The 26,517-nt window shown below is 32.0% G+C and overlaps 1 protein-coding gene across 1 annotated transcript in view; it reads right to left on the reverse strand.

The window, feature by feature from the left end:
* Positions 1-606: 606 nt before the first annotated feature.
* Positions 607-26,517, reverse strand: part of LOC118186665 (uncharacterized) — a 90,488-nt gene continuing 64,577 nt past the window's right edge. The window contains exons 11-16 of the mRNA XM_085816007.1: positions 24,684-24,766; positions 22,071-22,259; positions 17,864-17,951; positions 17,577-17,787; positions 3,529-3,678; positions 607-1,064 (exon numbers count right to left, since the gene is read on the reverse strand). Of these exons, the coding sequence (XP_085672133.1) occupies positions 778-1,064; positions 3,529-3,678; positions 17,577-17,787; positions 17,864-17,951; positions 22,071-22,259; positions 24,684-24,766 (1,008 nt within the window). The 3' untranslated portion in view covers positions 607-777. The remainder of the gene's footprint in view (positions 1,065-3,528; positions 3,679-17,576; positions 17,788-17,863; positions 17,952-22,070; positions 22,260-24,683; positions 24,767-26,517) is intronic.

Raw genomic sequence — 26,517 nt, forward strand, 5'->3', positions numbered from 1 at the left:
GCCAAAAGTTCTTTCGAAATTACGTACTCGTCTGTTATTTAACCTCAATGTTATTAGCATGCTGATAGAAGAAACAGATGTCACAGAAAACAGCTAACATAAAAGTAATTAGCTAAAAGTAATTTTCTGTAAAATTTGTTTCTTCTATCAGCATGCAAATAACAGAGTTTAAATAACAGAAGAGTATGTAATCTAGAAAGAACTTTTGGCAACACATAAAGAAAAGCAGTTTATTTCATTAGCCATTGACCTGATTTTGGTGAGTGATTCTTGTATTATTTGCTAGTGCTTTCATCTATGCAGTCACAGATAGTTGGAGAAAAGAGGAGCTAACCTAAAAGTAATTAGCTAAATTAAATCTTACAAAGTGATGAATTTTTCAAACATTTGAAAATTAATAATTTAGTCAAAAATAATTGAGTTATTTAAAAAACATTGCATTTGTATAAAAATCAAAACACAACCGGTTGAAATTAGTAGCTTTTAGGAAAATATGTCAGAAAAGAAAACATGAAAAGATTTATTTTCATTTTTTTGGCCCATAATTCAAGAATTAATCCTTGAATGTTGATAGTAATATGAATTTGAAGGAAGGGGAACATACAGTAAAAGAACAAAAAACGTTTATGACTTTGCATAATACTGATGCAAATTTCTAGATACATTTTATTAAATTATTTGTGCGTGTCACATTATTTCATACTACTGAAGGCTGAATATTTTAGACTTAGGGATGAATTAATGAATGACAGTCAATTTTCTGAATTTAATCCAGAATCATTTATTACATTCGTAAAAAAGTTTGGGCTTTTTGTTTGGCATTCCACTTGAATGAGGTGATACATCATCAAACAGTCTTTTACTACACTTTTTGATGCCCATCCTTGCTGTTGGACTAGACAGAAGTTTGGAAAACAACTTTAAAGAAAGTCTTCTTTTGGTCTCAGGGGAACGTAGAATAAAATTGCCTAGAGCAAGTTCACTGTTTTTAGTAGCTATTATGTTTTTGTTAGTAGAAGGAGATGTAACTTTCAATTTCTTCAACAATGCCAATTTAGCTGAATCTAAGAAATAAATAAATAAATAAATTATAGAAACTACATAATTTTTCACTTTTCAACTTCATGATGACACATAACAACAACAGCTGTGTTTAGAAAAGTGAGAATTTAATATACATATAAATCATTATATATACTTGTTACACTGCTCCTGTAACATAGCAACCTAGTAGTAGTAGTTATTAGTGATTAACACTAAACTGGAAAAAAAAAAAAAAAAAAAAAAAAAAAAAAAAGCACAAAATGTATCAAAATGGCCTTAATTTAAAAATTATTAATCCACAAGAAAAATTACAGGAAGGGTTTAAAAAAAAACAACTAATGGAAATAAATTAGAATCAGATTTTTAAGACTGTTTTATATGGTCAATAACTTTTCTTTAAAATACTAATGAATATTTCAAGAATAAATTGCATAAAACATACTTACAATTAATTAAACACTAGCTATGTTAAACCAGCTTCATCTCAGTATATAATACATTGACAGCAATGGCACAGTGGCAGACAGGTATTGTATGACTAGCACTCTATCATTTAAATATTGAGATATTTGGCAGAATTTCAACTATGGTCATTCTGTTTGTTACTGATTTAATAATTGAAGATGACACAGGTAATCTGCTTAAAACAGTTTCAAGCAACAACTATTTGTCAAAATATAAGAAAGGGGAGATATTCTGCAAATCATAATTTAGAGTTTTGGATCTTAAAGTGTTTTTTAATTAGATATGATGACTAATTCAGAAAAGAACACAATAGGATCAATGATATAATTTAAGCATATTTTTATTAAAAAGGAGATAAAAATGAGATTCTTAATGAGAGATTTTTCAAAGGCAGTTTTCTAATCTTATTATCAATTATTAATTTATTTTTACTTTGCAATCATAAGCTTGTGCCATTATTTTAAACTGCAATTGTAAGTCAATTTGCATTAACATTTTAATTAAATGCTATCAATTTTAAATTACAGTCAAATACCAGTAAGATTTCTTAATTGCTTTTCTAGTTTTCGACACACCAAACAAATCTGTAATATATCATATAGTTCCTTATGTCTAGGTGACAAAATATGTTGTTGAACACAATTGCTGTTTAAGCTTCACCTTGTTTTAGTAGATTATGGCAAAACACGCAAGGCTGTCTGACCCAAGATGGATGACTTCATGAAAGATTTTTTTGGGGAATTGACTCACATTCACACTATATATGGGTAAACCATGAAAACACCCATGTAGTTAGACTAGCTGCCAGAATCTTATTCTGGATTGAACTACTATTGTTTGTTGGTTTTATCCAACAGCTTCTGGTGGGCCTGAGTGTCAAAACATTTTGACAGGTAATAGAGTGGATAAAATCAAACTTTTTTTTTTTTTTTGTTTCCAGAGAAAGCTCTTCAAAAATGTTTTTGTCAGAGAAAGCTATGCCACAAAAGTACTTATAAAGCTACAAATATGCTAAATGGATTTCTTTTCAAAGAAAAAATTCTTTAGTAAAAAAGAATATTCTTTGGCAAGACTATTAGAAGTGTTTTTAATGTATGGGAAGTTCACCTCCACTGAAACTTATTTACCCATATCCTGTAAATATGTGCCATCAACCTACAAGAACCACACAATGAAAAACAACTGTATTATTATCAATTCTTCTTAAATGTGTCATTGACAATGACAAAGTTGTTCCAGAGAGGTATTTTTTTACTGACCTGAGTGGGTATATGAAGAGTTGCAATTGTAAAATATGATCTTAGGAGAACTTGTATAGGGTAAGCTTATAGCTACAGCATTCCCTTAAAATTGAAGTATCATGTAACCTACCTGTTCGAAATTTCATAGGTCCTATTTTTCTCCTCAGACAGTTATTTGACAACAGAGCTAGTTATTATCAAGAAATGATCATGTATTTTATAGCTTTCTTACAAGAACATAAGATAACATTGTTACATGTTTGTTCAGTTGGGAAAAAAGAGAGAGAGAGAAGAGTTACTTGCATTACAGAAAGTATGCTTCGAGGAGGAGTTTCTACGATAAACTAGTTTATATTCATATTGTGCTAAAACCCACAAAAAGTCTTACACAGTCAATCTGTTCATATTACTGAATGCTATGAAACTGAATAACTGTACACATACAACAAGCAACAAATATGCAATTTCTGTACAAGCTCTTTCATAACTGAATGCTTCTTATAGTTTATGCCTTCTTCTAATACTAAACCTTTGTCCTGATTTTTATTTATGGGAACATTTTAAAAGAAAACATGTACTTGAACTACCTGCATATATTTGATGAATTTAAAAATAATATTGAAGATTGTACCCTTTGCATAAATGATGTAAATAGAACACATTCAAAATAACTCAAAAGCAAATATTCAGCTTCAAGGAAACAAAATACAGATTCAAGTTTTTAAATAAAGAAGAAATAAAAAAATAAATTGGTATTAAATTGCCAGACAAAAAATACCTTTGGGAATTTTTGAAATTTGTGGAGACTCCGCCACTTCTCTCTGAGAGGATTTAACTTCCATAGATGCTTTTCTCCTCTGTAAGGCTGAGAAATTTTGCTTGTGTGAAGGTGTCTCAGCAACAAAACTTGCTTTTAGACTATGTTTACCTAGCACAAACGTTTATAAACATTTAGTTTGAAAAAAAGCCTGGTTAAGGAAGACAAAAAGATATAAAAAGTTATTTGTAAATAAAATCTATAAGCTGCATAAAATGAGATTAATATATGTATTTACATATATATTTTTGGCTGCAATTTTTAAAGTGAATTTTTTCATATGTAGTAGTAATTCACTTTATTGTTTGTTGTTTCAAACCTCTTTTATCTTAAACAACATGCATAAGTGAAATTATTCACAACCTAGCTCCTCTATTTCTTAACTTAAACATAATTTGATTTATTAAAAATTTACATAGTAAACCAAAGTTAAGCCTATACACCAGTAAAAACAGTAATTTTTACAGATGTATTTAAATTTCTTTTGTTAAAAAATTTTAATTAAAATTAGAAATTTAATTTCTTTTGTTATGGTGATTACTGAATGCTAGATGAATCTAATACATTAAAAAAATTCATATTTCATAAAATCTGAGCAATAACAAAAAACAAAGAAGTAAAATTTATACACAACTGTTTCAATTCTTTTAAAGCACAAGAAATAATACGTATACTCAGACACTGTATCTATTGTTTTGTAAATCAATTACGAATTAATTTAATTTTTATTTTTTAAAACTTGGCATCCAAACTAAAAAAAATCCCTTGTCACACTTACTCAACTTGTTTACAGATAATTTAAAACAATAAAGTGTTATACATGTAACTGTAACTGTATCTATTATTATCTGTAACTATAACTGTCATATAGTATAGTAGATGAGTAATGTAGAATAAACGATGCTTGTGTACATCTTGTAATCATCACTGAGCACGTACCCAACACATATAAAATACAACACATGGTGCAGCTCATCCTTGATTAAAAAAGAAAATCTTTTTTGAAGAACCATAAAGATGTTCTAAACAAAAACATCATGGGAAGTTGTTTACAGTGAAATCGAAAATGATATGGCTGGTAAGTGCGTTGTTTATTTTTATTGGAAGTGGCTAAAAATACGTATATATAAACTATTTAAAGTCCTAAATTAAATATGGATGGATTAAAGCCACCAAGTAATCTAAGTTTCGAAGGAAATTTAAGCGAAAATTGGAAGAAATGGAAACAAAAATTCCAAATTTATATGTTAGCTTCTGGTGGTATTACTAAATCACCTGAAATTAAAGTAGCTATTTTATTGCATATAATTGGTGAAGAAGCACTTGAAAAATTTAATACTTTTAATTTAAGTGAAGAAGATAAGAAGGATGTTGACAAAGTAATTGAAGCTTTCGAAAATTTTTGCATACCGAAAGCAAACGAAAGTGTTGATAGACATATATTTTTCTGTTGAACACAACATGTAGGTGAATCGTTTGATGATTTCTTAACCGATTTAAAGAAATTAAGTAGCAACTGTGGATTTTCAGAATTAAAGGATAGTTTAATAAGGGATAGAATAGTAAGTGGAATTCTAAATAAAAATCTGAAAGATAGATTATTAAGGGAAGATCAGTTAACATTGGAGAAATGTATTAAAATGTGTAAAGCTTCTGAATTAGCAGAACTTCAGCTGAAAACTTTAACTGAAGAAAATAAAATAGAAGTTATCAAACGTAATAAATTTTGACCTACTATCATGTACTACTACTACTTAGACTATCATGTAAAACAAAAGCAACAAAGTACTAAATATTCTTCAAACTATCAAGGAAATAAGTACAATGATCCAAAACCATGTAGAAAATGTGGAACTTTTCATAAGTTATACAACTGTCCTGCTTATAATAAGATTTGCTTGTACTGTAAAAAGAAAAATCACTTTTCTAAAATGTGCACTTTTAAAAATGTTAATGTTGTACAGAATAATTTAGAGCATGAGATACATAATAATGGTAATGAATATATTTTAGGGTCAGTAGAAGATACAAATCCATTTTCTAAAAATAAAACCGAATGGTTTGAAAAACTAAAAGTAAACATATCTAAATATTTATTTGTTAAGTTGGATACAGGAGCTCAATGTAATGTGCTACCATTGCCTAAATTTAAACAATTAAATTTAAGAGAGAAATGTTTGACTAAATCAAAAGTCACTTTAAATAATTACAATGGTACTACAATTGATGTAGTTGGAAAATGTAAATTATTATGTGAAACATCGAAAGGGGACAAGGATGAAATAGAATTTCAAGTCGTAGCATGTGATAAAACTGTTCCAGCTATTTTAGGTTTACCTACATTGCAAAAATTAAACCTAATACAAAGGATTTGTACAGTAAATCCTGATTCTAAAGAAAAGTTACCAGAACTTTTAAAAAGATATCAAGATTTGTTTAAAGGAACTGGGAATTTAACTGGATATACATATTGTTGCGTGCGTACGGGTTCGTTATGAAATGAATGCACAAGTCCGATGAAAAATGAACAAAAATTTATTATTATCACAACAAAAATGCTTAAATTTTCTCAAATTATCATGCAGTATTACAATATCTCACAGTAGTTATCTTTTAACTACTCAAATGTACAATAGAACGTAATTCAAAACAGCTAAAGAACGCTAATCCGTGAATTCGCTATAATCAACAACAGCAGTTTTCTAAACAACAACAAACTAAGCAATTCCTACAAACTGAGATGTTTTCCTCCTTTTATACGATTTTAAAATCACGCGCTAGAATTTTCCAGTACTTTCTCGAAATCAAAAAGAGATATTTATTTATTTAATGCACGCGCTCTTGTATTTTCAATTTTCCGGCTTAGCTTTCTTTTAATATTCGTCACGCGCTGCAATGCGCGAGAAATAAAACCATTTAATTTATAATTAAACTAACATTAGCTTTTTAAATACCAAATTCGTAACACTGCCCCCTTCCCAAGGACTGCACGTCCCGGGCAGTACAATCCCTGGACAGGAAGCTAAACTTACAACTGTGGCATAAACATTACATTACAATATCAAACAACATGAACAATAAATGCAATAACTAACTTAAACAAATCAAATGCTATCAAATACTAAATACAAAACAAATACTAAATACAAATCAAATACTAAATGCAAATCAAATACTAAATACAAATCAAATCAAATACACATTTAAAAACAAAAAGGACCATGGTCTGATACTATTTACAATTATTTACATTACGTACTATAGCCATAGTAATAAGCTAACCTGTTGTAAGAGTTCGAAGACTCACGGATCCGAACCACGACGTCATTCGTGTTCAGCACTGTATATGGACCATCCGAAGGTGACTGTAATTTAGGACTCAGTCCTTTTCGTTGAATTGGGTTCCACAACCACACCTTGTCTCCTTTGTTGGATCTCTGTCTAGTAGCTTTTGTGTCACATCTGGTCTTCATCTTCTCCGTCGCCAAGTTGACTCGCTTTCGTGCAGAACGGTGCATCCCCTCAAACCGGGCCTGGGCATCTTGGATGTGTTCCTCAGGCGATGAAGGCGCATCCGTAGGGTGACTAAACAGGCGGTCACAAGGCAGACGAAGGTCTCGACCGAAGAGCTTCTGGGATGGAGAATAGCTGGTAGTCTTGAGTTTCTTTTCGACCCTGGTATGATTTCGGCAGCTTCCCGAGCTAGATCTTTCGGACAAGGCGTCGATATTTCCAGGCGAGGATCCCTTTTGAGGATGGATAGTCATGCCATCAGATGCTGAAAGCAGCTTATTGTTTTTGAAATCTAAGGAAAAATTGTATTTCCTTAAAAAGTCCAATCCGAGTATGCATGGATCTGTAATATCCGCCACATATGCCGTGTGATGGTAGGCGGCACTTCCAAACGTGATGTTTACGTTTAACTTCCCAGTTATGTCGATCTTGTCACCAGACGCAGTCTGAAGGGTAACACAGGATGGCGTCCAAATAAGTTTATCTTTAAACTGTTCAGCTAAATCTTTCCTAATGATGGTAACATTAGCTCCTGTGTCAATGATCATATTGCAAGGAACTCCATCGATATTCCCATTGATGGACAGTCCGTTATTGTTGCCACTCACTATAGAGATCTTAAGCGCTTTAAAACAGGGTTTTTCATTATCTGGCAACCTCCGTTCCTTGATATGGTCATTAATTTGTTTCCTGCGTCGTTGCTCAGAAATTGTTTCAATTTTCGTACCCTGGGGTGTTCTGCAATTCTTTCGTACGTGGCCTTCAGCTCCACAGTTCCAGCACTTTGGTTTCTTGTCAGTCCTTTTCCTTCCCGTGGCATTTAATTGTCTGTTTAAATCATATGCCTTATTTTCCGTGCTCTGGGGGGTTCTGCAGTTCCTTCGTAGGTGGCCTTCAACACCGCAATCCCAGCACTTTAGGGTCGGTTTTGTTTCACCACTCTTCCGTCTTAAAGCATTCACTGGTCTTGTCAACTCATCCGTTTCATTATCCGTGCCCTGGGGTGTTCTGCAATGCCGTCGTAGGTGACCTTCAGAACCACATCTCCAACATCTTACAGCCACTTTGTTCTCAGTGCTACTCCGTATCAAAGCATCGACTTGTCTGGATAAATCATCTAAATGAGCCATCAATTGGTCCCCTGGGTCGTGGACACGCACAGCTCTGACTGGGTAGCGATCCCTAAGAGTTGCTTGCTGGGCTGCCTCCAATTTCACGGCGTACAACAGAGCGCTTTTTACATCATTTACATCTGCCATTCGCACTACTTTCTGTATTTCAGGGTCCCGGATGCCATCGATGAAATATTGCAGCGACAGAATTTCCCTCGTTTCTCTCGGGCACTCCGTAAATGCGAGGTGGGACAGCCTTTCAACATCCGTGGTGAGTTCCTGGAGTGATTCTGTGGGCTTCTGTTGACGGGATTTTAATTGAAGCCTGCTGTAGTCTTTTAAACATTTCTCGCTAAAGCGCAGCTCCAATGCGCCAGATAGAGCTTCGAAGTCAAGTCTTTGGTTTTCAGGAAGCGTCTGCAGGATATCCGCTGCGTCTGCTCTCAGCGAAGCGGCGAGATGACAGGCCTTAGTTTGGGAATCCCATCCATTCGCATCCGCCACTATAGAAAATTCTGTTTTATACACTTGCCAGGAGGTCTTTCCATCATAAGTGGATAACTTCAGAGAGGGACGAGCAGGCATGGGTAAAAATTTAAAACCATCACTATTGTTCCCTGCCGTCGCTACGAATTTCTTTAAAATATCCACTTCTTTGGCTACTGCAGAAACCCTATCATCAATTTGTTGTTCGATTTGGTGTTGGACGGCACAAACTCTTCCTTTTATATGTTCTTTTACAGAAGAAACTCTTTCTTCTATTTCTTCTTTCACCGAAGAAACTCTTTCTTCAATTTGTCCAACTTTATTTTCAACTGTGTCAATTCTGCCTTCCATAGCTTCAAATTTATTTTCTATTATGCAGGTAATTTCTCTTTTCATTTCTTCTTGACCAGCTTGAAAACGGCTTTCATTTCGTCCTTAACGGATTCCTGGCCCAATTTCATTTCTTCTTTAAATGAGGCAAAGGCTGAAATTAAATGCCTTAATTGCTCTTCCATCGCTCTTGTTATTGGCATTCAATATCCCACTTCTGACACCAAAAATTGTTGCGTGCGTACGGGTTCGTTATGAAATGAATGCACAAGTCCGATGAAAAATGAACAAAAATTTATTATTATCACAACAAAAATGCTTAAATTTTCTCAAATTATCATGCAGTATTACAATATCTCACAGTAGTTATCTTTTAACTACTCAAATGTACAATAGAACGTAATTCAAAACAGCTAAAGAACGCTAATCCGTGAATTCGCTATAATCAACAACAGCAGTTTTCTAAACAACAACAAACTAAGCAACTCCTACAAACTGAGATGTTTTCCTCCTTTTATAAGATTTTAAAATCACGCGCTAGAATTTTCCAGTACTTTCTCGAAATCAAAAAGAGATATTTATTTATTTAATGCACGCGCTCTTGTATTTTCAATTTTCCGGCTTAGCTTTCTTTTAATATTCATCACGCGCTGCACTGCGCGAGAAATAAAACCATTTAATTTATAATTAAACTAACATTAGCTTTTTAAATACCAAATTCGTAACAATATCATATTAAATTAAAACCAGGAGCTATTGGTAAAATAGAACCCTGTAGGAAAATTCCACTTAGCTTATTAAATCCATTAAAAAAGGAATTAGCAAGAATGGAAAAAGATGGTATTATAAAGAAAGTTAACCAACCAACAGAATTCGTGAATTCATTAGTGGTAGTAAGGAAAAAGGATGGAAATTTAAGAGTGTGTTTAGATCCTCAGCACCTTAACCAAAATATACTGAGAGAACATTATCACATACCAACCTTTGAAGAAATTTCATCTCAAATGACAAATGCAAAGGTCTTTAGTATTTTAGATGCAAACAAAGCATTTTGGCAAATTAAACTGTCAGATTCAAGTTGTGAATTTACTACATTTAACACTCCATTTGGTAGATATTGTTTTTTGAGGTTGCCATATGGATTGAGTTCATCACCAGAAGTTTTCCACAGAAGTTTTTCTGAAATTTTTAGTGATTTAGAAGGTGTTCAAATATATATAGATGACTAATTAGTTTGGGGTAAAGATAAAAAAGAACATGATTCAAGATTAAAGAAGTTGTTGGACAGAGCCAGAGAAAAGAATGTTAAATTTAATTTAAATAAATGTAAATTTGGGCTGAATGAAGTGAAATATATGGGACATATATTTTCTAAAGATGCTTTAAAACCAGATGAAGACAAAATTAAGGCTATTCTAGATATAAAACCACCAAAAAATGTGAAAGAATTAGAAACTTTCCTAGGAATGATTACATATGTTTCTAGATTTATACCTAATGTATCAGAATTGACACCATGTTTAAGAGATTTGTTGAAAAAACAAGTTATCTGGAACTGGAATGCAACACATGAAAAAGCATTTAGAAGACTAAAAGATGTCTTGGTAAATAAACCAGTTTTACAGTATTATGATATAAACATGCCAGTAGTTTTATCTGTAGATGCATCTGAAGAAGGACTAGGAGCAGTCTTACTGCAGAATAATTTACCAGTGGCATATGCATCTAAGGCATTAACAGATACACAGAAGAATTATGCTCAAATTGAAAAGGAAACTTTAGCTATTGTATTTGCGTGTGAGAAATTTAACCAGTATATATTTGGAAAAAATATTACTGTGGAAAGTGATCATAAACCACTGGAATCAATTTTTAAAAAGCCATTAAATAAATGCCCTGTAAGACTACAAAGAATGCGTATAAGATTACAGCCATATCAGTTTGAGGTAAAATATAAACCAGGAAAAGAACTTTTTATAGCGGATGCATTATCAAGATCATTCACTGATAAAGGATCTGATTTCTTTGAAGGAGAAATAGAAGCTCATGTTGGATTAGTTGTAGAATGTATACCAATGTCTAATGGTAAAATGGAAGTTTTTCAACTGGAAACAGAAAAAGATGAAGAACTACAAGTTTTAAGAAAATTAATTAAAACTGGATGGCCAGATGAAAAATGTATGGTTCCAGAACTGGCAAAACCATATTTTAACTTCAGAGAAGAACTATCAGAAGCAAATGGATTAATATTTAAAAATTCCTGTGTTGTTGTACCAAGAAGTTTACGAAAAGATATGTTAAGCAGAATTCATTATGGTCATTTAGGAGTAGTAAAATGCAAGATCAAAGCAAGAGAAATATTATATTGGCCAGGAATGTCCAAAGAAATTGAAGATTTGGTATTGAATTGTCAAACATGTTTAAGTTTACAAAAAGCTAATACTAAAGAACCAATGATATCTAAAGAAATACCTAATGGTCCATGGGAAGTATTGGGAACAGACCTCTTTTACTTTCAAGGAAGGGATTATCTAATAGTTATAGATTATTTTAGCAAATATGTTGAAATTGGACATTTGGAAGATTTGTCAAGTGTAGCAGTGATAAAGCAATTGAAATCAATTTTTGCAAGACATGGTATTCCGAAAATAGTATATTCGGATAATGGTCCACAATATAATTGCAGGAAATATAAAGATTTTGCAAGAAGATGGAATTTTGAAACCAGAACTTCAAGTCCAAAATACCCGCAGTCTAATGGAATGGTTGAAAGACATATTCAAACTGTCAAGCGAATGTTAGAAAAAGCTGTAGTTGACAACAAGGATCCATATTTAGTTTTACTGGAATATCGTAACTCTCCTATTTCAGATGAAATTAAGTCACCTTCAGAATTGATGTTTGGAAGAAAAGTAAATGGATTGATGCCTATAAAAGAGAATTTTGTCCAAGCTAAACGATATGAAGACCATAAACAACATTTACTGACGAGACAAACCTTACAAAAAAGTTATTATGATAGGAATGCAAGACCATTAAAACGACTGAAAACAGGAGATCATGTTTACATAAAAGAGAAAGGGAAAAAACTAAATGAAAGAGGGAAAATTATAGAAGATGCAGAAAGACCACGTTCATATAGGATTATAAGAACAGATGGAAGAATTGTAGAAAGGAACAGAAGAGACCTTCTTAAAGGAACTAATCAGGAAGAGTTTGCAATACAAAACACAACTATGAGAATGAAGTTATAGATGAACCCGAGATACATGAAAATAGAAGGAGCACTACAAATTTAGATGTGCCTGTAAGTCCTTCAAAATCTAACAGAAGTGTTGTGTCACCAAATAGTGAAAGAGGTATAGTATCATCAAATTTTTCAAATGGACATAACTACATCACTCGATCTAGTAGGACTGTTAAGAAACCTTATTATTTAAAAGAATATGTTTAATTTTACTACTATTATTTACTACTAAAAAAGGGAGATGTTATATATGTAACTGTAACAGTATCTATTATTATCTGTAACTATAACTGTAATATAGTATAGTAGATGAGTAATGTAGAATAAACGATGTTTGTGTACATATTGTAATCATCACTGAGCACGTACCCAACACATATAAAATACAACACATAAAGGGTGTAGACAATATATAAACTTAGAACACTATTAAAAGCTGAATAAGAAAAAAATGTTTAATTATTATGATGAGTAATGTTTTAATTCTGTAAGTATATAATAAAGAACTTAGATCCACCAGATTCTGAACCACACACAATCATTCCACCTAGACTTATATAATTTGAAACCAAAATTTTTATTTTTATTTACTTATTTGCACAAATGAATGATTGATATTTTTCCAGTCCCAGAGATGATATTTTTCCACTCCCAGAGATGAAATTTTCCCATCACACAATATCAAATTTTATATCATCGTAAACTACAGGCATTTCTCCTTTAAACAAAGGGTGTTTCAACATTGCATTTTAAAACTTTAATTGTTTATAATTACATATAAACAAATTAATGATGTGAGAAATATATAGTGGTATTTCTGGATATAAGCCCAAGTGAGACGTTTGGTGTGCCATCACTAGTTGGTGCTGTTAACAAAGCGAAAAGCAAACTCTTTTGTTCAGTTCCCATGGTTAACTTGTAAAGTACAAAGTCCCTAATCCGGACTCAAATCTGGTGAGATGGCATGCAGAAATTATACAATTAAAAATATGAAACTGTAATTTATGAAATAAAGAGCAATTATAATCTAAAGGGTATCAAAATTTACACACACACACACACACACAAAAAAAAAAAAAAAAAAAGAGCTTAATATTTATTTTTTTTACTTTATTAAACATCATTTTCAATGTAAGTTGTTTAAGTTGCTTCATTTTTTGTGCTAAACGTGCATGCATAAACCCATTACGCGCATGCGTAAGCTTATGGCTTTGAGGTCCGGATTATAGATCATTCCGGATAATGGACGTCAGAATTACAGACTTTGTACTGTATTAGACACATCTACATCGCTATAATATTTTGTGTTCACTTTCTCTTGCATTCTTCACATGTTTGTGTAGTTACTTTGCAATAATTATTAAGATGTATTTATAATTAATATATATATATATATATAAATAATTGTTATTAAGATATTGGTTGAAAAAAAATGGAGAAGCTGTTGTTGTTTTGGCTGAAGCAGCAGTACAGTTCAAAGGATCAAAGTAATAATTTGCGAGTAGGCATGAGTTATGCAGTCAAAAGTCGTTAATTCGGACTCGTCGGGATTTCGGCGATTCCGGATTATCGATTTTTCCGGATTATAGATCATCAGTTTAAATCTCGGAAGAAGGCATGCAGAAATTCTAAAATTAAAAATATGAAACCGTAATTTATGAAATAAAGAACAATTATGATCTAAAGGGTATCAAAATTTACAAAAAAAAAAAAAAAAAAAAAAAAAAAAAAAAAAAAAAAAAAAAAAGAGCTTAATATTTATTTGTTTACTGTATTAAACATTTTTTTCAATGTAAGTTGCTTCGTTTTATGTGATAATACTTTCTCTTTAATTCTATAAACAGACATAATTTCTTGTTCACTTACAAAGTTCCGCTGTTCAAGTCCCGTTAATTGCTGTGCCGAGAATACCAACTAACTTGTCAATCGAAATTTTTTCATTTTCACTAACCTCTCTGTCACATTCTTCATGTCTTTATCCATTTTTTTGCAGCAATTCCACTTTTTGTTTGATGAACATCGAAACATACTTTTGTTTTGTACGATCCTTTGGGAGCTCCAGAATCGGAAATTCTATTTGACATAATTGAAAGTTCAAGTTTACTTTTATAGTATTGCTCTTACAGTCTGCAAAAAATAATAAGCCGGATCCAATTCGAAAATTAAGGAACAACGCAATCATCAACATTAACTGAAATAGTTAATTAGATAATTTTAGCTTATACCATCCGTTATACATAAAACGCGCACGCGAAAACGAATTCTGTGCTTGCGCACACTCATATGCGCAGTCGTAAAAGATCTTACGCGCACGTGTGAACGCCTATGCGCATGTGTCAACGCGGAGCATGCGCAGAAAGTTTTTAGCTTTGAGGTCCGGATTATAGATCATTCCGAATTATGGGTGTCCGGATTAACGACTTTTGATTGTACATGACTATTTGCTACAGATGACCCCAAGCTCTTCAAACAGTGAATCTGAAGAGATCTATATTCGAAGATAAGTCATTGCTTAAATATTTATTGGTTTTAAACGTTTAAAAAGTGAGTTGGAAGTCACTTCATTAACAAGCATGGTGAAGCAGAGAACTCAGACATGAAGCCAGTGGAGGAATTCTTTAAACCTTTTACAGCACTGACAGAAGTCACAAGGTATAACCCCCAGTAAATCTTCAACTATGATGACACAGGGCTCTTCTGGAAGAAGATACTAAAGAAGACTGACATAGCGGTTGAAGAATAAAGCTGCCAGGACATAAATCAATGAAAGACAGGTTGATCCTTGTCTGGGTGCAAATATGAGTGGAGGTTTCAGATAAATCCACTGCCCAGAGTACCTAGGTACCCTAGAGCAAGGGTACCCAACTTTTTTGCCCCTAAGAGTACATCCTAGAATATCTGTTGGATGGCATGTATCATTTACTTTTTCAAGGTGAATTTATAGTTGGATAGAGTTAATAATATATGCGTATCAAAAAAGAGATTGGTCGCATTTCGCTTTATGCTGGTATCTGTGTTGAACACAATTTCTATTTCATTAAAATTGAGAAAACTTTCACATAGAATTTTATTGAAAACTAAAACATTTTTATAGTGATCGTGCCCTTTAAACATTTATTTTTATAGTGGGCACACTTTAAACGATTGGTGGGGGCCACATGGGCATAGAGTTGGGAACCCCTGCCCTAGAGCACTTAAGGCCCATAAAATTATAAAAAAGAGACTCAAGATTAAGTGAAGAGCAAACTGAAGACACCTTCAGTTATTATCCAGCAGTTCTTGTAGAGTGGATCAACCTGGCCTTTGGTCTTATCGTTAAAAATTATCGAAGGGGAAATAACCCACAAAACCTTCTTGTACTTGACAATGCTCCTGAACATCCACCTTCAAAGCATTTCAAAGATAAGATCCTAAAAGAGTTCATCAAGTTTCTCTAGCTTCCACACAACAAGATTCCTAACCTGCAACATACAGAGCAGCACCTAGTTAACTAATGCTTTGATGTGATGGAGAGCACCAACCTCACCATTTGTGAGCTCTGGAAGACCATTATAATATTGCAATAGGCCTAAGATGTAAAATGACAATGCATTTCAGGGAGGACGACCTTGAATCCTGCTTGGAAGTAGTTGTGGCCTGAGACTGTATTTGAAAAGGGTTTTGAAGGATTTAAACCCAAATCTGTAGAAGAAATGCTGGAGGAGATTGTGTTCCTTTGCACTTGGTGGAGAAGGAGGAGAATGTAAAAAAACATAATGAGAATTACTCGGAGAAAACTATGACTGAAAAATTAAATTAATACAGATCAAGGAACAAACAGGTTTTGAAGAAAATTAACAACAAGGAGGAAGAAACAGCACAGAAATTAAAATTTATAAAACCAGTTTATTTCTTTACATTATCTTTTATATTCTTGTACAAGATATATTTTTAAAGCACCATTTTGAAATGCCAGCATGGCAGTGCTGCAGTCGGCAATCTGCACTGTTTACCTACATCTGTTGGAAAACTTTAAATAAGATGTCATTATGGAAACTTTTGACCAATTTAGGAGAGGAAGGAGGTAATATTTGTTTTTGATTATTTAAAATGGTTCCGCTGATTGAGACTCCCCGCCAACTGTGAAATACGATGAGTGGTTTGTCTTCTTGGAGCTAATGACATGGAAGTGGCTGAAATTCATTGTCAGATTAGTGAAGAGTACAGGGGAAACATTTTGAGCAATGGAATGGTATAAAAATGGATAAGAGCTTTTAAAAATGGCTACACAGATATTCATTATGATGAACAAATTGGCTGGCATTCTGCCATTTGGTACAGAAAGTTGATAAATGAGTGAAACAGAACTCACACTTGATGATTTTGTCATCAAGATCATTTGATGACTTTCCTTGGGTTTTACACAGTATTCCCTATGAAATTGTGAATGATTGCTTAAATGATAAAAAACTGTCTGCAAGCTGGATACCAAAAATGTTGACAGAGGCACACAAAACCAAATGTTTAGATAGTGCTTTGACTTTCAGCAATGCAGCGAGGAAGATAATTTTTTAAGCCAAACTGTCCCAGGTGACAAAACCTGGGTGACTTATGCTACACCAAAATTGAAACAGCAACCCATGGAATGGTGGCATTCATCATCACCCAAGACAGTAAAGTTCATCCAAATGGTTTCAGTCCAGAAAATCTTGTGTTTTGAGAGAGGAAGAAGGTATTGTTTGTGGATTTTTTATTATGTGGTGACACAATGAATTCTATGATGTATTGTGAGAGCTTAAACAAACTGTTAGGTAGTCTTCACCACAATGAAAAATGGCATCAAACAGAACTTTATTCTCCATAGCTTATCTCTGCCTGTATATGAATTCTGATAAGCATGAAGATAAAAATAATAAGCTGTACTTATTCCTCCATTTTGTTGGTGGCCACATACATTCCACTGCTTGCATGTGGATATCAATCTCAAGATCAAAGTAGACATTGAAATAAAAAAGGAGCCATCCTCGTTAAGCCCCCCTAAAAAGAAAAACAGAACATTAATAAGGGGGAAAAGAACCAAAAGGCTTATTTTTGTAGAGAAATCTGGATCAGATACTAAGGCTGCCAAATGCTTACAAGAATCAGAGTTGCAGGTGATATTTTTGGCGATGTATCAGCAAGTATTAAACAATCAATAAGTACCCCTTCCCCTCAAAAAAGTTCTACATTTGCAAAAAGTATTATATTGAAAGTAAAAACACTTTGCAAGATTCACCTCACAGTATTTTCACACAAAATCAATTTATTAAAAATAAAAAAAAATAAAAAATAAAAGTACTAACCTTTTGGGGTAGTGGGCAATTTTTTACTCCTTGACAAATTTGAACTATATCTGTTTTTCTTAGGAGTTTGTGGCTGAGTTTCTTTTGGAAATAGGTTACGTCGCACAGTCTGAGATTTATCTTGAACACATTTAGATTTATCCTTTTTCTTTTTCACTGCTAGACGTGGTGAGAATCTAACTGCCTTTTTCTGAATGGCTGATGATTTAACCTAAGAAAAAATAAAACATTTAGTAAATTATTTTTACATTTCTGATGTAGTACATAGTAGAAGACATGTATTTTACCTTTTTCTTTTTTGGAGATGTTCCAGGTAATAAGATTTGGCGGCTACTTTTAGTATCTGAAATATCACTACGCCGTCTGATGAGTTTCCTACAATAATAACAAAAATCTTATCACAGAATTGAAGCAAAAACTTTTAAAAAACATGTATAAAAAATAAACAAATGATTAAATTCAGGAAAAACCTAAATTATGCTATTTCCAATCTTTGAAGCTAGATCAAATGAGTGCTGAAGTCATGTTTTTGCCACCAAACACTATGTCATTCCCTCAAAAATTTCAATAAATGTATGATCACAGATTTTAACTATTATTGATTCAATTATTAATATTATTAGGGCAAATTAAAACCAAACAGATTTCAGCAATGCATTAAAATATGAAAAATAATCAGGATTGACAACCATACACAGCAGAAAAAACTGACAAGTTTTGACTTTTAATAAAAAAGAGTTGAAAGATGAATAACTGCCCATTGTTATCAAATTTATGTTCAAAAGTTTTACTTGATGATCATGGATTAATGATTAATAGCTGTCCTTTTGATTAAATGGAAAGCTGCTGGGATAGATAGATTTCCTTTAAATATTCCTTAGAAGATTTAAAGCAGTCATGGAGAAGAAATGACCTCATGCCATAATTGTCAAAAATGAATACTGGAGGAACTTAAAGAGCTTATCACAGCTGCAAAAGAATAAGCAATGTTAAAGGATGAAGTGAAAGATTTATTAGAATATTTTTCTTTAGATGGCCAGCTAACTAATCATACTCTCAAATTGGATCTGCTTGAACAACTTGAATAAAGGAGATAAAAATTAAAAAATGAAACTCAATGAATTATAAAAATATGCTTAAAAAACAGTCTTTGTAATGTTCCTTTTTCTTGCCTCATTCATTGACCCATAATTTTTTTTGTGTCATTAATTTTTATTGCTAAACCCCTCCCAAAAATTATGAAAGTTTATCTGTATATAAGTTCATATTATTATCATTTCAATGGAAAATATCCAATTTCTGCATGAATCACCGACATTGCAACAAATCTATAAAAAAAATTATAATTTATAAGATATAATGCAATTCCTACATTAAATAATAATCCAATTCCTAAATTAAAGTTTAAAATTAGAAAGCATCTTAAACTACTGATCACATAAAATAAAGGGAGAGTGTAAGAACATTTGAAAATAGTTTTATTTTTTAAAACCCCAAAACTTAACAAAACAAAGCTTTGATAAATTGCATTTTTATTTTAAAAGGAAATAGTGGGGGGAAAAAAAAGGACCATGAGGAAAGTACATGAGATAGCTTGACATATAGATTAGTAATACACCTTAATGATTTGTAAAATTTCAAAGAAAAGAACTTTTCAGCTCTATTTTTTAGCTGCCACATTTAAGTTAACATTATTTAGTTATGAAGCTTCCTAACATTTCCTTAGCTAAACATGCACTTAGCCAAACATGTTACAGTTGAGTTTTGATGAGCTTAATCTGTGAAAATTTTTTGATGCAAAAGAGCTATTAAAACATAATTAAAAATAAAGAAATTCAATTTTTAATTGCACATTTATGTTAGAAAAATCCTAATAAAATAATATATCATACAGATCTAATAGAGCATTAGATGATACATATCTGCTTGAAAGTGATAAGTTGTTTAAATGATTAAGCAACTTCAGGACTAATTTGTCTAAAGAAAGGGCTGTCTTTGAGAAGACTTTCTGAAAGAAAATGACTTATATTCAAGTTAACTAAGGGGAAAACCATAGAAATGCCCATAATTAGCCAATCTATCCACCAGATCTGAATCAAAATTGAACAAACAATTTTTAGTAATCTTATACACCAGGGCAATGATGGGCTCAGGAAAATGATAATGCTAATAAATGTACTTTTCAGTTAATAGATGCGTTTTTTTTAACACTGGATAATAACCTTTCTTTCAGCATCAAAAATAAATATGTAAAATCATTAATGTTGTAGGGTTTATATTTATTTTAACTAACATTTATTTTAAGTTTAAACTATCTTTCCTGTCAAGCCTTACTTTCCCCTGGAACTGCCAATGCCAGAATATGTAAATTTTAGTAGAACACGCAAGGATTCAAATTATCAGCGGAAGTATTATGATTTAAATAGGAAGGAAACAAGTTCGGTGTGTGATATTCTTACTTCACGAGTGCGGAGGTAGTTAGCGAGAAATTGAAAAACCCCGCGTTTCGGCCTATGTGCTTGGCGGGAAGTAGTGATAATCGTTCCAGTGAGCTTCAAGTCTGCTGAATTAACAGCGGTATTGTAAAACGCGGTGAGTTAGTTATTTTAGAGAGCCTCGTAGTTAGAGTCTTGTCTTTAGTTTCTTTTCAGGTTATTATTTTTATTTGACCGCCGAGTTGGCGCAGTCTGTGAGCGTCAAGAGCACGCAATTGTAATTTATTACGTTGAATAAAAAGGGACTTAAACCCTTCACAAGACTCTGTGTTTTATACAGTTTCCACAGTCACCTCTTGGTTGCGTGCAAGTTGGAGGCGCGCAACGTTACAATGTAAACAGTCTAACAATAATAGCATTTTAAAATACTGGTTTCTAATTTTTTAAAGAAATATATTTCACAATATAAGATAAAAGTGTAAAATGTGAAACAGATGAATTTTGCTTTGTTTCAAATAAAATGTAGTTACTTTTTCTTACCCCCCTTTTTTTACAAATTTTTAACACAGTTCTTTTTTAACATCCACAAAAGTAAGAGCACTTTGTCTTCCGGGATACGCAAATGATCTGGAAAATCATGAGGATGTTTCTACTTGCAAGATTCTACAAATAAAGCTTAAAATATTACTTGTGTTTCTCACCGAGAAAGAAATATAAAAAAACTTTCTTATCACACAGTTTGATATATTTCATCTTTAGGAATTTTTTGACTCAGTATATTACAAATTTCTGATTACTTAAGTTTTCCATTTACTACTAAGCACCCCCCCCCAAAAAAAAAATCTTAATTATTTTTAATGAACAGACTTTATACATCTTATGAGTAAAAAGGTAAACATTTGGGTTAGGTATTGGAATACAGCTGATTAGAGTTCAAAAATAAATTAATAACATCTCAAAAATTATTATTAATCAACTAATGCACTAAAAATTTGCATTTTCTAAGGTTTTTTCCCCTCCCCCACCTTATTATCAAATATTGTTTGGTAAAAGTATAATATAGGTCACATTTTAAATAAAATTATGAAAATAAAGACTAAAAATGTGAAATGGAAAAGACAGAAATCAATAGAAGAAAAAAAAAAACATACAAAGAAAAAGAGGCAAAAAATGTGGTATTCATGGATGAGAGGAGGAAATAGAACAGAAAAATAACTTCTTTATTCTATTCTCTGCAAATTTTCTGTCCACTAGCTCTTCTCTCCTCAGTATATGAACTTTCTTTTTGAAAATTTGGAAGAAAGAATAGAAGCAAACAAAAGAGGAAAAAAGAAAAGATGCAGATAAAAACAGGTAAAAGATGAAGAGGATGGAGAGAAAAACATGTAGCATAGAGGGAAGAGAAACACTGCAGATTGAAGAGACTGTCCTCTATCTTTTCTGCAATATTTCTCTAATTTCCTTTTCCTATCTAATTTTGTTTCATCCTTTTGTTGACAAAATTAGAATATTTAAGTACTGATGTACTTTCCCTGTTTTTAAAAAATACTTTTCTATCTGAAATGTTTTAGAAACTGTACTACACTGCTTACAAATGCAGCCAATCCAATTTTTTGATAAAGTTATGAAATAACTATTATGTTATTTCATAACTTTATCAAAAAATTGGATTAGTTATGAAATAACTAGTTATGACTAGTCAGCTAGACTGTGTAGAAAAGGATCTGAAGAACCTTGAAGTCAGTAAACTCATGGTCATTAGTCAAAGACAGAAAATATTGTAGAGGAATTACTGAAGCACACATTGCTTGTAAGTTGCAGGTTGGAATACAGATAAGAAAACTTTTATGGGACATATAACAACATTTTTAATTTGATGTTAAATTGAGAAAATATCCCATTTTTTCCTCCTATCTACCACAGTACCAGAACCAGAAGAGATGGAAAAGAGTAAACAGTCAAGTGCTTACAATATCTAGATACAATATCATTACATAAATGACACATACTGAAATATTTCAAAGTTTTAAATTTTAAATATATTAACATTTTTAACTACCTGTAACTTGTACTTGTTGAGGATGCTTCAGAGAATGTTAGAGATAGTCCTGAACTTAACTCAGGATCCGGTATTGATGTTAAAGAAGCAATATCATCCATGCTGTCTGGAGATTCTGCATCACCAACGATAGGAATATCCAATTCATCTCCAATATTCACAAGAATATTGTATAAATTATGACTGTAGCTAAAATAATTTTTGTATCAGTTTTAAATAAAATATAATTCATATATCAATTCTTTAAAAAAAATATATTTTTATTTATTTATCTGCAGATTCTGCTGAAATACATTCTTTTGCAAAGACAAAAAAGGACATACCATGAAGAAAGTGATTGTTTTTATTGAAATTAAATATGCATAAAGATCATACACAGGTAATGGAGTGATTAAAATTCAAGGCCATTGGACCCATCAGTGTTGCACATTGAAAGTTCAAATCAATAATTGGAGAACCTTCTCTGCTCGCAAAGCATCCTTGTAAAAATTGAGGTAAAGAGTGATAAAGATTCCTAATTTCATACTGTGATACATTCTGCCAGGTATTCCTCAGTTGTTGCTCCAGATCTACAATATTTTTTGTGCCTGAGTCTGATGGCCTACAATATCACATACAAGTTTGATTGTCGAAAAATCTGGTAATCTTGCTGGCCAAGGAAGAATATCAGCAGCTCGGATATATTCCAGAAATATGCTAGCCATATATGGTCTAGCATCATCCTGTCAAAAATGGTTTCAGTATGGCATGCCATCTAGAGTATTGCAGACAATTGTATTATTGAGCTGTTAAAGTTGTATGTAGGATGACTAGAGTGACCTGCTGTCATATGAGATAGTACCCCACACCATTACACCAAGGATAATGACTGCATGCCTCTGTAAAACAAAGATTGATTGAGACTGCTGTCCCAGGTCCCTTCACATATGGACCCGATGGTCATCTGCTCCAAGACTGAAGTGGGATTCGTTGCTGAATATACGTGATGTAAATTTGCTGGCAGCCATGATGACTAGCTATGGCACCATTCCAGACAACTCTGCTGATGAAGCGGGGTTAAAGGCAGATGTCTTAGACTGCTAATCCTGCCTCACCGTGGAATAGTGGAAGGTGCCATAGGTGATATGGAAGAGGCTGAACCACACTGGATAGCAGACAATGATGACATTTGGGCAGTTTGGGCCATCCCACAATCATCTGGTCTTGCCTCAGATTCATGCACTTTCACCTTGATCCACTGATAAGTAAATTGCAGCAACCTTGCATAGCCATGTCCATATGGTGCAGGTGGCGGCCTATCACTCAGCATGACCAGCTTTCTTCACGCATCGCCACTATGCACTATGCAAAGTTATCCAATTGTCTGTAAAGTTCTCGATAGCATCGTAACAGCATTATTGGTTGTCTCTAGGGAACTGTAATGCTGACGTGAAAAATAAATCATCCACAACTGTTACCTGTTTTATATGATACTACAGTACAAAGTACGTAATCCGGACTCGTTGGGACTTCGGCGATTCCGGATTATAGATCATCAATTTAAATCTGGTAAGATGGCATGCAGAAATTATACAATTAAAAATATGAAACCGTAATTTATGAAATAAAGAGCAATTATGATCTAAAGGGTATCAAAAAAAAAAAAAAAGCTTAATGTTTATTTGTTTATTTTAGTAAACATTTCTTTCAATGTAAGTTGTTTAAGTTGCTTCGTTTTTTGGGCTAATACTTTCTCTTTAATTCTATAAACAGACATAATTTCTTGTTCAGTTACAAAGTTCCAATGTTCAAGTCATGTAATTGCTGTGTCAAGAATACCGACTAACTTGTCAATCGAAATTTTTTGTTTTCAATAACGTTCTCTGTCACTTTCTTCACTATCGGAAGCATGCATGGGTAAACACTTTACTGGCTTTACGTGCATGCATAGCAGATGCGTGCATCAAACGTGCATGCGTAAGTTTGTGGCTTTGAGGTCCGGATTATAGATCATTCCGGATAATGAACGTCCGGATTACGGACTTTATACTGTATTTGTGCAGTAGAAACAAATGCTACCAAAGTTAACAATCATTGTCCTTGAAATGAAGGAATTTGCACACAAAATTTCGAGTTAATTGGATTACTTTTTAAGTATGCTTCTTCTTCCTTCTTTTTTTTGGAGGGGGGACAGGTGGCAAAAGAGTTTATGTAAAGAAAATAAAAATGTTTATGACATATAATTTGTGTAAGCAGATAAAGAAAAGATGCATTACTGTATTCTTTATAAAATCATATGATGCATTTATGGGAAGGAAGGATTCATAATTAAAGTTACAAAAACAATAAATCAACTCAAATATGCACCAATACAAAAATTTCTTAAAAAATCATGAATGAAAAATAACAATAAAAATTCAGGAAATAAAAGGAATTTTTTTTTCATTATCTTTAAGATACATTACTCTACATATTTCAACATTTTAAAATACAGGGGTGGATTCTACAAATTTATTTTCAGTAATACAAACTTTTCATATAATGCCAAATGCTCAAACAGATCCTGTTTTAAAATATAATACTCACCTTCAGTACAAAAGTTAGTCTCATAACAGAAATTATTCTGTGACTTACTTTTCTTTTAATAATTCAAAAAGAAGTTTATTAAGCTCTGATGCACCACTATAAAAAGACATTGCTCTGAGAAATGAAGTAACCTAAATAGATAAATAATAACAACATAAAAAAAGCTGACTGATAGTGTTTTTTTTAAATTTAGTTTTTAAGAAAATGTTTTAAAAGCTACAAACAAAATATTAAAGAAATTAAAAAGGAAAGACAGATTTCAGAGTTGAAACATATTTTAATATATAATATACAAAAATCAATAGACATTTTATTATTTTTCAAGTCAACAGTTTACTCATCTAGTGATAATAAATTACTCTTACAGGCTTGGATATTCACAGAAACTTTTTCACGAGGGGCAAAGATTGGCAAAAAATAATTAAATCAATAAATTTTTCCTTAATTACTTAATTTGCAGCATTTACAAGTAAATTATAGAATATGGTATAACATATATACAAAAAAGCATACATTTACTACACATGCATCAATACTAAAATATACTTTTTACGTGATTCTAGGCTATGCAGTATCCAAGAATCGAGAAAAAAGAATGCTCCTTTTGCAATGAATGAAAAAAGAGATGCCTTCCTCTGCTCATGTTGATAAGCAAAATAGAAAGTATTTTTTAAAATATCCCTGGCTACATAATCCCAACTCTGCAAAATGGTTCCAGAAATATTTTTCAATGATTTCACTTTGTATTAATTCTGCTTTCTCACATACTATCAATTCATGCAGTACTTGCCCAACAGCTAGTTTAATTACCTGCATAACTGGCCTCTAATAATATGGATTTATTTTTAGCAGTAGTTTCAACTTTACCATCAGCTACTGAATTTGAATCCAATTTCTGATATTAGCTGACTGAAAATTTCTGAATCCAAAGAAACATTTTGAGAAGATAAATGCGTGAAAATAAGAAAATATTATACTAATAAGAACTACTGAAAATACTGGTATTATTATTTAAAGGTGATATTGAAGTTCTTTCCTTTTTTATTGTCATTTTCTTCAGTAGAAAGACTGAATATAAGTACACAACTTATTTAATAATTCTATAGAAATTATGGATAAAGGACTTTAAAAAAAAATAATTTTAATTTGGAAATATTTGTGTCTTTTTAAGTATTTGAGATGTATTAAAAGAAATATTCAAGAATATTAAGTTATTTGTCAGAAATTTAAGTAATGGATCAAACAATTCAAATCATAAAACTCAACTGAGGAGTTTTAAAGTAAAATAAAAAAAAAAAAAAAAAAAAGAAAAGAAAAGAAAAGAATTTATATATGAATTATATTTTATTTAAAACTGAATTAAATTATTTTAGCTACAGTTTTATTTTAGCTAAAAAAATTATTTTAGCTACAGTTGTAATTTATACAATATTCTTGTGAATATTGGAGATGAATTGGATATTCCAAATTAAAAGAAAATGAAAGCTTTATTTATTAAATATCATGTTCTTTACACTTAAACCATAAAATTCAGTTCAACAGTAATTAATGTCGCAAAATAATTTTAAAATGAGCATATCTTTAGAATTTCCGATACACAGTTACGCACGCAGTTAGAATTCGTTAAAGTTTTACAAAATATGAAATCGATAATAAAACAAATTCCAAATTTGGGTATCATTTGCAGTATTATTACGTCATTCAAAAGTGGATGGCTCTAGGTACTGTTGTTTTATCACAATGCGAGAAACATACATACATTTATGCAGATTCTTCATTATTTAATTTCTTCAAGTTTAATACAGAGCGAATGTGTCGGGGGTCGACCCTTTATAATCTTATGGTCCAGTGGGACTAGGAGGATTGGGTCTTCCCTGTATTA

The sequence above is a fragment of the Stegodyphus dumicola genome, chromosome 4 (assembly GCF_044657685.1).
Source record: "Stegodyphus dumicola isolate Sdum_Otavi_A_Nest chromosome 4, ASM4465768v1".
Taxonomy (NCBI): domain Eukaryota; kingdom Metazoa; phylum Arthropoda; class Arachnida; order Araneae; family Eresidae; genus Stegodyphus; species Stegodyphus dumicola.